At 50.5% G+C, this 14,684-nt stretch overlaps 1 protein-coding gene across 2 annotated transcripts; it reads left to right on the plus strand.

The window, feature by feature from the left end:
* Nucleotides 1–1,239: 1,239 nt before the first annotated feature.
* On the plus strand, nucleotides 1,240–14,334 carry Htr3a (5-hydroxytryptamine (serotonin) receptor 3A, ionotropic). Of its 2 annotated transcripts, none has more exons than XM_005378151.2 (9): nucleotides 1,240–1,419; nucleotides 3,344–3,510; nucleotides 5,455–5,499; nucleotides 7,299–7,408; nucleotides 8,845–9,014; nucleotides 10,921–11,084; nucleotides 11,421–11,631; nucleotides 11,738–11,959; nucleotides 13,492–14,334. In XM_005378151.2, exons 1-9 carry the CDS (start codon nucleotides 1,353–1,355, stop codon nucleotides 13,806–13,808), a joined length of 1,473 nt encoding a protein of 490 aa, XP_005378208.1. In that variant the 5' UTR covers nucleotides 1,240–1,352; the 3' UTR covers nucleotides 13,809–14,334. The 2 variants fall into 2 exon arrangements, with proteins under 2 accessions (XP_005378208.1, XP_005378209.1); XM_005378152.2 differs by having other exon boundaries at nucleotides 13,510–14,334.
* The last annotated feature ends 350 nt before the right edge of the window (nucleotides 14,335–14,684 follow it).

The raw sequence follows: 14,684 nt of genomic DNA on the forward strand, positions 1-14,684 counted from the left end.
CAGAAAAAATGAAACAAAAAGGGAGAATAAGAAAGCCACATTTAAAAGGAAGGTGTTAAAAATGTTAGTGATACGCTATAAAGCAAAAAAAGGGAGGAGGAATATGAAATTATATCTGTTGCATATTTATTGTACACATGCTGGGGAAGGGAGAATATACACTGACATATTAACAATGCCTGTCTCACCCTAGCAGATTAACACAGTGGTTTTGGTGTAATTACAAGGGGACAGGGTGATTGAGAATAAGTGAAGGTGGGGGTCAGTGGCATTACTTAACTGTGGAACTCAGGAAGGCCTCTGCCTTCTGGGAAACCACAGCAGGTAACAGACAGGGGAGAGACAAGATCTGCCTGGCTCTTTAAAAACGTTACCTTAGGTTGGAATTCACAAAGAAAAGGACAAATCATACGTGTATAATGCAATGAATTTTCACAAAATAGACACATCAGGGTAACCAGTACTCAAATCCCCTTCCAGTCAATACCCACTCTAAGAGCAAGCAGTAGCCTCAAGTCTAAAAGCATAGCCCAGTTTGACCTTCTTAAGCTTCATGTAAATGAAATAATACATTAGAAAGTGACTATCTCTGGGCAGTAAACTACAAATGGTTTTAATTGTTCTTCATGATTTTTTACGATAAGCATGTATTGCTATTATATTTTAATACATATATTCTCTAGATTTAGTAAAAATGTTTACAATTATCTAAGTATAAAATATGTGCATTTTTCTACATATACTTTGTTACTTAAATATGAGTATTTTTATTTTTATGAGGATCAAAGGGCAGGCCTCTGTCAGCAGAGACGCCTGATCTCCTGCTTGGCTAAGGGGATTATGTCACCCTGCGGAGCTAAAGAGCTGAGGCTCACCCGGCCCGGCCGAGTGCCACTGAAATATACTTACCAAGGGACAAGCACCGCGCCGCTACAGCCTGGGGTCCTCACCAGTAGCCAGGCTGCACCCTTGCTCCCGAGGCCCCTGCAGCCCCTGGCCCCAAGTTCCTTTTGGGGAAACATGACCAAGCCACCTGGGTGAATGGGTGGACCGAGCTCCCGCTCCGCCACATGCCCTGAATCAGTGAGCCAGGGCGGGCTCCCCTTCCCTGGTCCCCTCCCCTCCCTCCCTCCCTGAAATCCGATCCAGCTAAAGGACTGATGCAGGAAAACTTGGCCTCTCCCCAAGGCTGGTGGCCTGCGGAGTGCCAAGCTGCAGCCTCAGAAGGTGCAGGCAGCGGCAGGGGAAGCAGGCTGGCCGGGCACGAGGCTGGCAGAGGACGAGCAGGCTGGCCTTTGGAGGAGCTCACCCTGAGCATCCTCTGAGGCACCCCCACTCGTGGGAAGCTCGCCATGTTGCTGTGGCTCCAGCTGGCGCTGCTGGCCTTGCTCCTCCCCACACTCCTGGCACGGGGAGAAGGTAAGGAGGATGGGGGACACACCAGAACTTGGCTGGCTCTCTGCAGAGCTCGGGGGGCGGTGTTCATCCTCCCAGGGCCGAGGGGTGGTGAGTTCGGGGCTGTGCGGCTGCAGGAAGGTCAGCTACCTCACCACACAGGGGTGCTTACAGCCTGGGGCAAGACAACAGGACCTGCTGAGAGGGAAGCCTGGCAGTAGCCTGCATGTCAGAAACACACAGACAGGTGCCACAAGAGGAGACCTTTTCTCCTTGCCCAGCCCCTAAACTCATCACCTGGCAGCTGTGAAGGACCTGTGAGCTCGTTTGCTTGGCCATTGCCTGCTGTAAAGGGGTCCAGAGAAGGGAGTAGTTCACTCAAGACCACATAGCTTCTCGGCAGCAGAGTGGGGACCAGAACTAATCTGGTCACCCTTCCTCACCTCACTGGTCTTCATTGCTGGGGTTCCCTACACCGCCCTTCAGGGGTCACCTCCAGTAACACCAGGCCATATCCCCACCACCCTCCCATTCCGACTCCCTTGCAAGCAGGTGCTTTAGTCACAGAGGGGTCTGGTCTGCTGCAGACCATGTTCACCCCCTACAAGAAAGTTTCTCCCCCTACGCAGCTGGCTTGGAGCACCCTGGGCACAGGAGAAGGATGCCACCCAGGGGTTGGACAGATGTATAAGGCTGCCCGCAAGACGCTGCTCTCCTGTGAGCTGTCCTTGGGAGAAACCAGTGGGGAGAGAGAAAAAGCAAGCCAAAGCGGCAGGGGCTTCCTGGGCTGGGATCCGCTCTGTGCTCCCAGCGGGGGCTCTGCTCTGGGGTCCACGAAAATCAGTCCGTCCAAAGCAGGTCCGAGTGTCAGTCGTGAAGAGACCAGAGGGTCTGGTTGAAGAGGCAGGGTTCCCACACTGATTGCACTGTGCTCTCTCTTCTGGGCCTTGGGGTCCCTCTGCAAAGTGGGCTGTTATATCAGCCACCACGGCAGGGTACTCTGAGACTAAAGATTCTGTCAACCAATATTCTTCTGAAGGAGGCTCAAAACATAGTTCCTTCCCTTCACTGCTTGTCCTTCGGAGAGAGGCTGATAGCTCATCAGGGTAGGTGGGCGAAGCACAGGAAAGCAATCTGCACGGCAGGCGCACAAGGGGCCAGGAGAGAGGAGGGTATGTGGTGCTCCTCAGCGGAAGCCAGGCCTGCAGCGGGGCTGTGACGGGGCTTTCCTGTTACCCTGATGTTCCCTTGGCCTCCTGTTCTGGGAGCAGCTTGGTTCCTCCTGGCTCCCTCTACACCTCCCCCAACCTGCTTCCCAGCTCTGTCCAGTTTGCGCCTACTGCCCTCGGAGAGGTCCTGGCAAACCCTGCCCTGTAGCACAATGGCCGTGGCAGGAGTGTGCATTTCTGGCTGATGCCTACCCTTCCTTCCTCCCTGGCTGGTTGCAGGCTGGGGTCAAGGAGACAACGAGCTGTGCAGGTGCTGCAGCCGGGCCTTGGCTGGCGAACGCTGGCGCGAAGCAGGGGGCTTGGAGACTGTGCGCTCGGGCTGCACTTTCTCATGGCCTGGTCGCCTGTCAGTGTCACACACACCCACACCCTACTTCCTTTGAGCCGCTGGGACCCCTTCCCCATACCCCTCAGCCCACCTCCTCACTACTTATGTGGCCTCTACCTGTCTCCTGCCACCTGCCCTGACAAGCTGGCTCCCTGCTGCCCTGTAAGGGAAGGTGCAGGGAACGCCCCCCATGTGAACTGAACATTCACTGGAATTTGGCAGGAGCCTCCACAGACAAAATGTTGTGGTGATGGGAATTCCAGTTTTTGGGGGGACCTGAGAATTTTGTGAGGTGCAGACACATTTGTTTCAATAGCTTACAAACCAATGCAAGAGAACCAGGGGCTGCTTTGAGGATCCGATTTTCACCTTGAGCTGCTTTCCTTCCCAGCCAGGGGGAAGGGGACAGCCCACGCTCGCAACTCCAGCAGGCCCGCTCTGCAGAGGCTGTCGGACCACCTCCTGGCTGACTACAGGAAGGGCGTCCGGCCCGTGCGGGACTGGAGAAGACCCACCACCATCTCCATCGACGTCATCGTCTACGCCATCCTCAGTGTGGTGAGCACACAGCCCCAGTCTGCCCCATTCACGCTCACAGTGGACCTCAGAAATCACCCTGTGGGGAGCACGATGGGTACCTCAGGCCCTAGTCTCTGTGGTACAATGGGGGATGGGCTGCAGCAGCACCTGCGCAGCTGCCTGTCTAAACCACAGCCCAGAGCCCCTGTGTGGCTTCTCTCCGTGGCCTGACCCTGGCAGTCACCTCCTGCATTGGCTGTCCACACGTAGTATGACGGTAACCATCTCTGTGGGCCAGTGGAGTGCGGTGAAGACTGTCTTGTTCATCTCTATGCTCCTAATGCCTTACATGAGTCCCTAATACATACGAGGTGTCACTAAACAGCGACAACAGATTATTGTCAACCCAACAGATCAATGAACTAATCAATGTGTTCATCAATTACCATAGCAGTGTGGGGTGCACTGCGCAGCCGAAGAGGGCAGACATTGGGCAGAGAAGAGCAAGAAAGCAGCTGCAGAGATGTGTTGGTGCCGACTGGAGTAGGGGAGGCGGGACCTGACCTCACGGGCTCTGTTATGTCAACCCACCCACCTCACAAGGGATAAAATCATTTCTGGAAAGAAGAGCAGCAAATGGGTTACCACGGTGCTTCAGCAGGGAAAGTAGGAATTAGATGAGGGGTGGGTGATAAATTTTTTTCACCTTATGGGGTTTTATGCCTCATACCAAGCACCCCTGCCCGTCTCTCTCTGTTTGTGGATATCTAGGCCTTGTCTAACAACCTACCAGTTTAACGACTGTTTGGACTTAGAACCAAGGCACACTCTTCGGACTTATGTCCCGTTGCTCAGACTTATGACCCATCTTTTATTTTGTGCAGTGCTATATATCTTGTTTATACAGCCTCAATGTCTTTGCTTTTATCTGCATAACTGTTATGTGCAGTACTGTAATATATAACAGAACATAAAACTGTAGTACTGTACTTGCAGTAGAATCAGCAGAAATTATAGTACTGTATAAACAAGGTGTACTGTACAGAAAAAAAGACACTGAGGCGCTATAAACAAGATGTACAGAACTGTACAAAAAAGAAAGGCAAGTCGTAAGTCCAAGCAGCAGGTCTAAGTTCAAACAGTGTGCCTCAGTTGTAAGTCCAATTAGTTGTTAAACTGGTAGGTCATTAAATGAGGAATATCTGTAATTAAGTTATATATAATACTTAACAAAGTTACATATTCTTTATATTACATATCAGTTGTGGTGAACATATGGCACGTGTTACTGTTTTTCTTTTAAAACAAAAGATATTAATGTATGAGTTTTGGTTTTTTTTTGTTGTTGTTGTTGTTTGTTTGTTTGTTTTTTTGAGACAGGGTCTCACTATGTAGTTCAGGCTGGCCCTGAGCTCACTTTGTAGCCCAGGTTGGTCTCGAACTCATAACAATCCTCCTGCCTCAGTCTCTTGAGTGCTGGATTACAGGCATGTGCCACCACGCCTGGCTGAGTTGTTTTTTCTAACCTAAAACCTCAATACTCAGGTTTAATTGCAGGGTTGGCCCTGTGTGATAGATAAATAAGAAGAGTTTGGGCACCCATCTCTCAGAGCTTTGCCAGCACTGGTATATATTATTCATAGAATAGTATAATAAATAAAATATAGCAATATAGAAGAGAAGGTATATACTGTATATATACCTTCTATAACAATTATATAACAGTAAAGGCAAATGATAGGAGGCATTCATAAATTTTTTTTCTTTTTTCTTTTTTTTTTTTTTCCGGTACCAGGAATCGAACTCATGACCTTGCACTTGCCAGCCAGGTGCTATGCCACTGAGCTAAATCCCCAGCCCCAGCATTTGTAATTTTTAACATGAATATTAAGTGTGACTCAGGGGAATGAGTCACACTTACACAACTCATTTTGGGGGTGATGCATGCAGGGCCACCTGTCTGAGCTCCCCTTTCTTTCCCAGGATGAGAAGAATCAGGTACTGACCACCTACATCTGGTACCGGCAGGTGAGTAGAGCAGCCCCATACCCAGCCCCAGTCTTCCATCCAAAGAAGTCAGTAATCCCAGTAGCTTTCATGAGGAGAGGCTGGGGGAGAGGTTCAGAGGCACACTCAGTATGAGGTCCAAGAGTCTGGAATGTTCTCACCTCGGGAGAGGGCAGAAGGAAGCTTAACGATTGGTGGAGGGGAGCCCCTCTCCCCTTTTGAAGTTCTTCACAGCATTCCAGAGAAGTTCTTTTCCAGCTTCTGTTGAAGGACCACTTCCAGCACCCAGGAACTCACCAGGCAGCCACTTTCACTTTCAATCAGTTCTAGTTCTAGAAAGTTCCTTCTTAAGAAAAGTTCTTTATTTCTAGAAAGTTCTTTCTTTTAAGCCAAATGGACAACAGCCACATTGAGTAAAACAGGAGGACTCTATCCACTGAGCCCTTAGGGACTTGGCTGTGTTCCCACTGGTCCAGCTTCGGAAGAACACAGGGTTTGGCCAAGCACTGGCTTTGGGCTCGTCGGGGAGGGAAGAGCTGCTGCCCATAGGCAGGTCCTTCTCTAGCAGCTTCCGGGGTTGGGGAAAGAAACCTGGGCAGAAGGGAAAGGGAAGTGGCTGAAGAGCAGGGGGCAGGAGGATGAGGACGGCTCCCAGAGGCCAACCCAGGAGACTCTGCAGGTAATGCTGGTGTACATGGGTCTCTGTGAAACCCTCTCTCTTAATCAAGGGCCTACTCCTCCAACTCCAGCACCTCATGTGACAGGAAGTGGGGTAGAGGAAGAAGCCAGAATGTTGACCCCTTAATCCAAAGCACACCCTGGAACTCCTTTCCCCGGAACACCTGGCCTAGGTCCCACCTCTGGACATCTAGGGTCACCTGTCTGCTTCAGCTGGTTGCAGTCAGAAGGGAGGGAAAGTCAATCCCCTGTACGCCAGCAATGGTGCTAACAGACTGGAATTAAAGACACAGGCTAGCCTGGGCCCTGGCTCACAATGAGCTCACAGACAAACGGAAGCAATAGGCACATGAGCAGACCATCGGAGCGCAGCATAACAGCTGCTCTGGCATCATGGGAGCATGAAGGAGCCTGGGGCCTGGGGTCATGGGCGGTGCCTTGGAGAAAGGAGCACGGATGCCTTGACTCAGGTTAGAGGGTCTGTGGGGAAAGGCACCTTGGTGAAGAAGACAGAGATTGTGCAGAGGAGAAAGAACAAGTTCACAGAGATGCAGAGGATTCCACAGTGTTTAACTCCACAAGGCTAAGGTACAGAATATACAAAAAGGTGTGGCCAAAAATGGGGCTAAAGGGATAGGGGAGGACTTTATGGGCACATAAAGTTTAACTTCATTTCAAGGGCAATGGGGCACAACTGAAGAATTTTAAATATACTTTTCAGAATGGCCATTCTGGCATAAAAGTGGAGAATGCATTAATGAAAATATAATAGCCACCTCTGCTCTGTGAAGTGGGTGCTGTCATCCCCACTTATGTGTATGCAGGCTCAGAACCAGGCAATTATTTGTCCAAAGTCCTGAAGGTGGTGGGTAGTATGTTCTAGCATTAGGAATGGCCACTTGCCCTCGAGGGATGGAGACTGCGTCTGTCCGTATTGCCATGCACGGAGGGACAGTGTTAGGACAGTGAGGCAAGGGTAGTCTCCGTCACTGCTGAGTAATTTGGGTGCCATTGACACCCAGGTTTTCACACGAAGATGCCCATTTGTTGCCTGGACATGAGGGGTGAAGTCCTCCCAAGTTGCAGGTGACCCTGAACCCGTAGTGAAAGGCTGCCTCTGACCACTCCTGCTCTTCTCCCAGTTCTGGACTGATGAATTTCTCCAGTGGAACCCCGAGGACTTTGACAACATCACCAAGTTGTCCATTCCCACGGACAGCATCTGGGTCCCAGACATCCTCATCAATGAGTTGTGAGTACCGTCCCCCGAGCCCCGGCGGCTGGGTGGCTCAGGGGCTCAGAGAAGCCGGACACTGGGTGACAAGACTGTTGCAAGACTCACACTTGCAGGCTGTAGATGAAGTTAGCTTGAATTCAGTTCCCTTTGTTTTTGCTCTTTTTTTCCTTTTATAAAGTTTTCTTTTTTTTTCTAGGCCTGATGTTGAAATTCTCTGCTTATTAGTCCAAGGGCCCACGTCATAGGGAAAGAAGCCAGTGAATGAATTCACACTGAGTTATAATAGCCTAATGGGGACAGCTGCATTTTTAAAGGGAACAGTTATGCTTTTGGAAGGAATAGAACATTGACAGCAGCCACCGCACCTGGCCACAGAAGAGATTTAGAGCTAAGAAACACGTTCAACCCTCTCAAGCCACGTAAGCGCCTAACCGGCCACAAATTGTACCTCAAGTATGAAATGGATCCTACCAGCCTTTATTCCCAACAGCCAAACACAGTTGCATTTGACCCCAGCAAAAGACTTTGTCCCCATCTTGCAAGTTCACGCAGGGTCCTCCACCTTGACTTCTGAATTTAAACACACGTACGAGGTCTGGGGGAATGGATAGAAAGTGGAAGGTGATGAGTGGGTCCACCCAGTACCCACAAAACTGCCCAGCTCCACAGGGCACCACTGGCTTTTTCCTAAGGGAGGAAGTTGACCTGGGCCCTACCCCTCAATGTCCTACCTAGCTCCGGCTGAAGGGGTTCTGGGAAATTTTTATTCCTGGCTGGATTTCCAATCTTAACAATGAAGTGGCCTATGTCTTGATTTCTTATCTCCTAAGCTGATCCCACAGAAGGCTGAAGCCCAAGGCTCCAGCTCAGTTACTTCATGCCATTGTGCCCACTCAAGAGAGCCTAGGGGTCTGGGATCTGCTAAAAGAGTGGGAAAAAGTCTTACTGGACTTTCCTGGGCTTCTCTAATTCTTATCATGAATTCTCTAGCTCTTTCTGCAGAGATGATTATTTTGCTCTCACTCTCAAGGACTTCTAGAAAAGAGGAGCAAAGAAACGGCAAAGTCAGGACACCAAATTCTGCTCTTCCCCCAAGCCTGCCTGTAACAACAGCCCCGTCAGTCAGGAAATGAGTCTCTGCCTGGGCCCAGGAGCAGGGCTATGTGACAGCACAGGGCAGCCGAGCAAGGCTCCTGTAGCCCACGGCTTTGGGGTCTACGGATGCCTTCCCTGCTCTTTGTGGCTAAGATGCTAGGTGAATAAAGGGCACATACCCTTTACTACTGGAAGATAGCCTTAACCATGGCAGGCCACAAATGGAAAACCCTCCAGGTGTTCTTACAGTCTCTACTCTTTGTGAATTTCTTCTTCTCCTGGGCGCTCAGAGACCTTCAGACCCCTACGGCTGGATCTCTCTTGAGCCCCCTAATTGATCCTTCTTTCCTGGCCAGCGTGGACGTGGGCAAGTCTCCAAGTATCCCTTATGTGTATGTCCGGCATCAAGGTGAGGTACAGAACTACAAGCCCCTGCAGGTGGTGACTGCATGCAGCCTCGACATCTATAACTTTCCCTTCGATGTACAGAACTGCTCACTGACCTTCACCAGCTGGCTGCACACCAGTGAGTACGCAGCTTCGGGGGTCAGGGACAGAGCTGGGAGGTCCTAGGGGTACCTGAATGAGGAACGCTCTCTAGATTGCATTCTCCCTTATTTAACTGATCAGCTCTTTCTCTTTTCTTTTGACAGTGCTAGGGATTGAACCCAGGGCAATCTACCACTGAGCTCCACTCCCAGCCCCAATCGCTTGCTTTCTTAATGTCACTGAGCCTCTGCTTCCTCCTCCTCCCAAGGGGATCAATACTGCCACCCTCACTGCCTTCCCCAGTTGTTCTAAGGATTTAATGACAGTGTGTGAACTGACTGCAAAGTGTTCAGTAAGGAACAATTCTTTTCCAACATCCCAAACAGGATGTGACCCTGGCCGCCTCTCGGACAGACACACCCACTTCCCCTCACCACCCCTCCCCAGCCAAGCCACCCTCCTTGCCTGCACAGGTGTCTGCATTAGCGTGCTACCTGGTCTTCCTTACTCATTCATTGTTTTTTAGTACATGTTTGCAATTCATACAGTTTACAATCATCTTATTCCTTCTCTCTCTCTAGCTCTTGCTCCTCACAGCAGCCAGTGAGCGCTTATCAAAATGCAAATCTGATTGAGTCACTTAAAACCTAGATTGCTTCCCAGCAGCCCTGGGACTCAATCCAAATCCTTGACCTGCCCTGCTGACCGTGCAGCACCCCAGCCTGCTCGGACACACACTCCCCTGAGCTCTGCTCTAGTCCCACTGCCTTCTCCCCGAGACCCAGAGCCCCTCATTATTTCCCTTGATCACATCCAACTTCTTCTAAGCTATCTGCCACCCTTCTTTCCACCTGCTGCTCCCCATCTGCCCCCCAGTCACACCCAGCCTGGCCACTGCTCTGTTCACCCCTGCATAGCTGCACAAGTACCAGCTCCTAGGGGCAAGCCTCTCCTTCCCAGACAAGGCCGTCGCTACTGTAGAACTTTAGAATCTCCTGTTTTTCTCAGCACCTCCAATCATACTTATCAATACCTGTTCATGGTCTATTTCTCTCACAGGTATAAACTTAGATGGGGATGTGATTTCTCGTTGCCATTAGATACCTAGCATAGCGTCTGGGCCAAAGAAATGCTCTTGGCAAATTATATTGAGTGAGTGAACACCGCTAGGGGAGGGCAAGGACATGAGCACTGCCTATTTGCAAAAAAAACCAGCTCCATCTCTGTCCATCTATGCGTTATATTAAAGTATGGTGATAATATATAACTTCCCTGACCAAAAATCAAGCTGTAGAGAAGGCTGAGGTGTCTTTGAGCTCCATCCTCAATCTCAAGTTCTTCTCCAATAACTTCCTCCAGCAAGACTTCACCATTTCTATCAGTATAAACTTCATTTAGTGCATTCTTCCTGCTCCTCTTTATGCATTGATATCCACAGGGTGAGTATTCGTATACACACACACATCTTTATGGAGATTACCTATTGCATATACTATTATATCCTACTACAGATATGGAATATATAGAGCTGCTATCCCATAAATGAAGATTTTTCTTATTTTCCTAATTTACCTTCAATAGTGGTAGTTCTATCACAGGCAAAGGTGAAATGTTGAATTTATTTCCCACAGATTAATTCTAGTAGGGAACCTTAGAATGGTTTAGGCAGGGGTGATGGCTTCTTTGGTTCTTTGCATTGTGTTGTGTGTTTCTACCCAAGACTTCTTCTGCCCTCCCTACAAACCTGTGAGATGGGCACAGTGTCTCATGGAGCTTTATTTTATAGCTGAAGAGACTGGGGCTGGAGGTTACGGCAGAGGCCTGAGGTCCAGGGTTGACATCAGGGTTTTCTTAGTCACGGCCCACGCGACACTCCGCCTTCCAAGGTCTGCCGGACTCAGATCACCTGGATTCCAAAACTGGCCTGATTTCTCTTCTCTCAGTCCAGGACATCAACATCTCCTTGTGGCGCTTGCCGGAAAAAGTGAAGTCTGACAAGAGCGTCTTCATGAATCAGGGCGAGTGGGAGTTGCTGGGGGTGCTGACCCAGTTTGTGCAGTTCAGCGACGGAGAAAGCAGAGGCTCCTACGCGGAGATGAAGTTCTACGTGAGTGGGAGTGGCTGGGGGAAAGTGGTGACGAAACTGCTAGAGCTTCACACCCAGGGTGCGCTAAGGAGCATGCTGGGAAGACCGTCCATAGCCCCTTTCCCAACACCAGGGTCCCACGCACACATCCCCTCCAGGAGCACTTCAACAGAGCAGACGGGGAAACGCAACTGAATTGCTCCTTATCCCAGGTAGCTGCGAGCCTGGATGCAGGGGGAGGGCGTGGGGCCTCTGCACAACCCAGGGCAGAAACACCTTGAAGTGAGGGTGGGCCCTGCTTCCTGCATGCAGAGCTGTCTGTCTCAGGCTTTCTCTAAGCTCCTCTCCTGGTCCCAGGTGGTCATCCGCCGGCGGCCCCTATTCTATGCAGTCAGCCTGCTGCTGCCCAGTATCTTCCTCATGATTATGGACATCGTGGGCTTCTACCTGCCCCCGGACAGTGGTGAGAGGGTCTCCTTCAAGATCACACTCCTCCTGGGATACTCAGTCTTCCTAATCATTGTGTCTGACACGCTGCCAGCCACCGCCATCGGCACGCCCCTCATCGGTAAGGCCTCCCTGGAGGGTAGGGCTCGCTCAGCCTGATGAGGACCCAGCTCCTCCTACCTCCTGTGTGTGTCCCCCATCCTCCAACACTGCCCCATGGTACACAGGTGTCTATTTTGTGGTGTGCATGGCTCTTCTGGTGATAAGTTTGGCTGAGACCATCCTCATTGTGCGGCTGGTACACAAGCAAGACCTCCAGCAGCCTGTTCCCCTCTGGCTGCGGCACCTGGTCCTGGAGAGAATCGCCCGACTACTCTGCCTAGGGGAGCAGCTGACCTCCCATAGGCCCCCAGCCACCTCGCAAGCCCCCAAGACTGATGACTTGTCAGGTGAGAGAGAGGAGGAGAATCACACACAGGGGGACCATTTCCGGGGAGGTTGCAGGGACACAGTAGGGAGTCTGAAGGGTGTGGTGTGCCAAAGATCCTGGGAAGGAGCTGGGGTCTGGGTGCAGTCTTACACATGGCACCCCACACCCAGCCTCATTAGGAGCAGGTAGACTTCAGCCAAAGCTGTCAATCGAGACACCTTCTTCACCTTCACTCTTTTCATAAGCCCAGCTGTGGGCAGAAAGTGTGGAAGTCCTGGAGTCTGAGCATGTCAGGAGTTCAGCCCTCTCGGCTGAGAAAGGCCTCCGAGGTGGACCCACGGTGAAGTCACACAGATGCTCTGTGGGTAGTTATTGGCCTCCTGGCCTCACACAGTCAAATACTGCTGCTGGAATTTCTAAAACTCTCCCATTATAGCAGCTCGGAGCTCGAGTCTCTCAGAATTTCAAACACCTGCCCAGCAGAGAGATGGGTTCCGAGACCACTACACACAGAGCGCATACTTCCTGAATTGGCAGTGTTGGCTGGCTTAATGCTGAGCACCTTGTGCCAAGCATGTGCAAAGCACTTTCTGCACGTTATCACATCTAACACTCGTGAAAACCCAATGCAATTGTCACGCTGAGGAAACAGAAGCATAGAAAGGTTAGATAGCTTGCTTTGCGTTTCAGAACCAGAAAATGGAAGAAACATGATTGAACCAGGCCCACCCAACTCTATCTAAGCTTGGGTTTTTATTTGTTTTTTTTTTTTTTCTTGGGAGGGGGTTCTGGTACCAAGAATCGAACTCACAACCTTGCACTTGCCAGGCAGGTGCTGTGCCGCTGAGCTAAATCCCCAGCCCCTAAGGCTTGGGTTTTTAATCTTTCCTCTCCATTCTGCTCCTTTTTGTCCTCCCTCCCGACTGGGTCCAAGCCCTCTATAAAGGCTTCTGGCCCATCTAAGACCATGAGCAGGTGCACTGATTTCACCCAATGAAGGTCCCTGTTTCTGAAGGTGTCCAGAAGGACTTGCAGTCATGGGGAGGAGCCATCCCTTTCAGAGGCAAATGATATGGCAGAGACAGCAGTGAACCAGGAGTCCAAATACCTGGCCTAGGCGATCTCACTATTCAATGATGCACCAGCTTTGTTAATCACTTCACCTCTCTGAACTTCAACACCATCATTAAAAAGTAGCGACAATAATCACTCTTGCTCTGACTCTCTCATGGGGCTATTAGAACCTTCAAATGAAAGAATGGAGTCAGATTGCTGAGGAAATCCTTCAGGATTAAAAAAAAATGCGCAAGAAAGATGAACACTAATCTCCCAGCGCTGCTGACTTGGGGAAGGGTAAAGGGTGTGACTAAGGTGAGGTATACAAGAGTTCTCGATCATGTTGGCTTTTAAAATCAGTTTCAGTTGGCGGCTAGGCACATAGGTGAGTTACTCTGAATATGTCTCTAATTGTTCATAATAAAGACTTCCGCAGGCTGTAGAAACATAAGCAACAGTGTTCAGCCAGCTCACTGTCCTCCCTCCCTTACCCAGGCTCTACCCTTTTTCCAGCCATGGGAAACCACTGCAGCCCTTTGGGAGGCCCCCAGGACTTGGAGAAGACCCCAAGGGGCAGAGGCAGCCCTCCCCCTCCGCCACGGGAGGCCTCCCTGGCCGTGCGTGGGCTGCTGCAGGAGCTGTCCTCCATCCGGCACTTCCTGGAGAAGCGGGATGAGATCCGGGAGGTGGCCCGGGACTGGCTGCGAGTGGGCTCTGTACTGGACAAGCTGCTCTTCCGCATCTACCTGCTGGCAGTGCTGGCCTACAGCGTCACCTTGGTCACGCTCTGGTCTGTCTGGCATTATTCTTGAGTCGGCACAGCCCAGCAGTGCAGGGAACACGATGCTGGTTAGGATGGGAATGGAGAATGTCTGCTTCAGGGGCCAGGGATGCTGGAGACATTCCCAGTACACACATCAGCCCCGTCCCCTGTTTTCAATGCCAGTTCACCTTAGCAATTCCAAGCCAGGTGTGGAGCTCCCCCCAAAGCACAGTGTTCAGTACCCTTACATCCTCCCGCTACTCCTAACTGCCCCTTACGGCTTTACAACACGCTGTCTTAGATCCTTCCCTATCTCTATTCTACTTATCTATGCAACAAGTCTCAGTTTCCCCTTAGGCATTTCTCTACATAAGGCACTTGGAACTCTGCTCACTCCCGCCAACCTTGTTTTTAGATGAAGACAAAGCCAGCTGTCTTGTACACAGGCCTGATAATTTTGCACCTGACTTACCCAGCCCCTAACATCTTCACCTGTAGCCACTTCCTCACTAACATTCGTGTTCCATCAGCTGGGGGCAGGGGCGGGGGCGGGAGGGTAGATAATAAAATGCAATGAACCCTGAAACTTTCTGCTTTATTATTTGTCAGAAGTTTTGGGGAAAGGTTGACGGGTGGAAGAAGTTTGTAATTATAATGACGCTTCAGGATTATTTATCGTTTTCAGGGAGCTAGGAGGTGAAATGGTAGCTGTTATGAGAAAGAAACCACAGGATATGGGATTTATGTATGGGGTGAGAGTCCGGGCTATGAACACTTGAGGGTGGAGAGAAGACAGGAGGAAACTCGGTCCTGTGCCCCGTGGAAAGATTCTAAAAGGAATTACATAGTTTTATTGTTCTGGGCTCAGGGTCTCTCTGTGGGAGCAAGGAAGATTCCTCCCAGCTAGAGGACTCTGCAATGGAGA

This window comes from Chinchilla lanigera, unplaced genomic scaffold (genome assembly GCF_000276665.1).
Source record: "Chinchilla lanigera isolate Chin_1 unplaced genomic scaffold, ChiLan1.0 scaffold00011, whole genome shotgun sequence".
Taxonomy (NCBI): domain Eukaryota; kingdom Metazoa; phylum Chordata; class Mammalia; order Rodentia; family Chinchillidae; genus Chinchilla; species Chinchilla lanigera.

Coding starts and splice junctions, on each gene's coding strand:
- Htr3a (XM_005378151.2), top strand. CDS start 1,353: ATGTTGCTGTGGCTCCAGCTGGCGCTGCTGGCCTTGCTCCTCCCCACA. Junction 1,420..3,343: donor ACTCCTGGCACGGGGAGAAG/GTAAGGAGGATG, acceptor TTTCCTTCCCAG/CCAGGGGGAAGGGGACAGCC. Junction 11,085..11,420: donor ACGCGGAGATGAAGTTCTAC/GTGAGTGGGAGT, acceptor TCCTGGTCCCAG/GTGGTCATCCGCCGGCGGCC.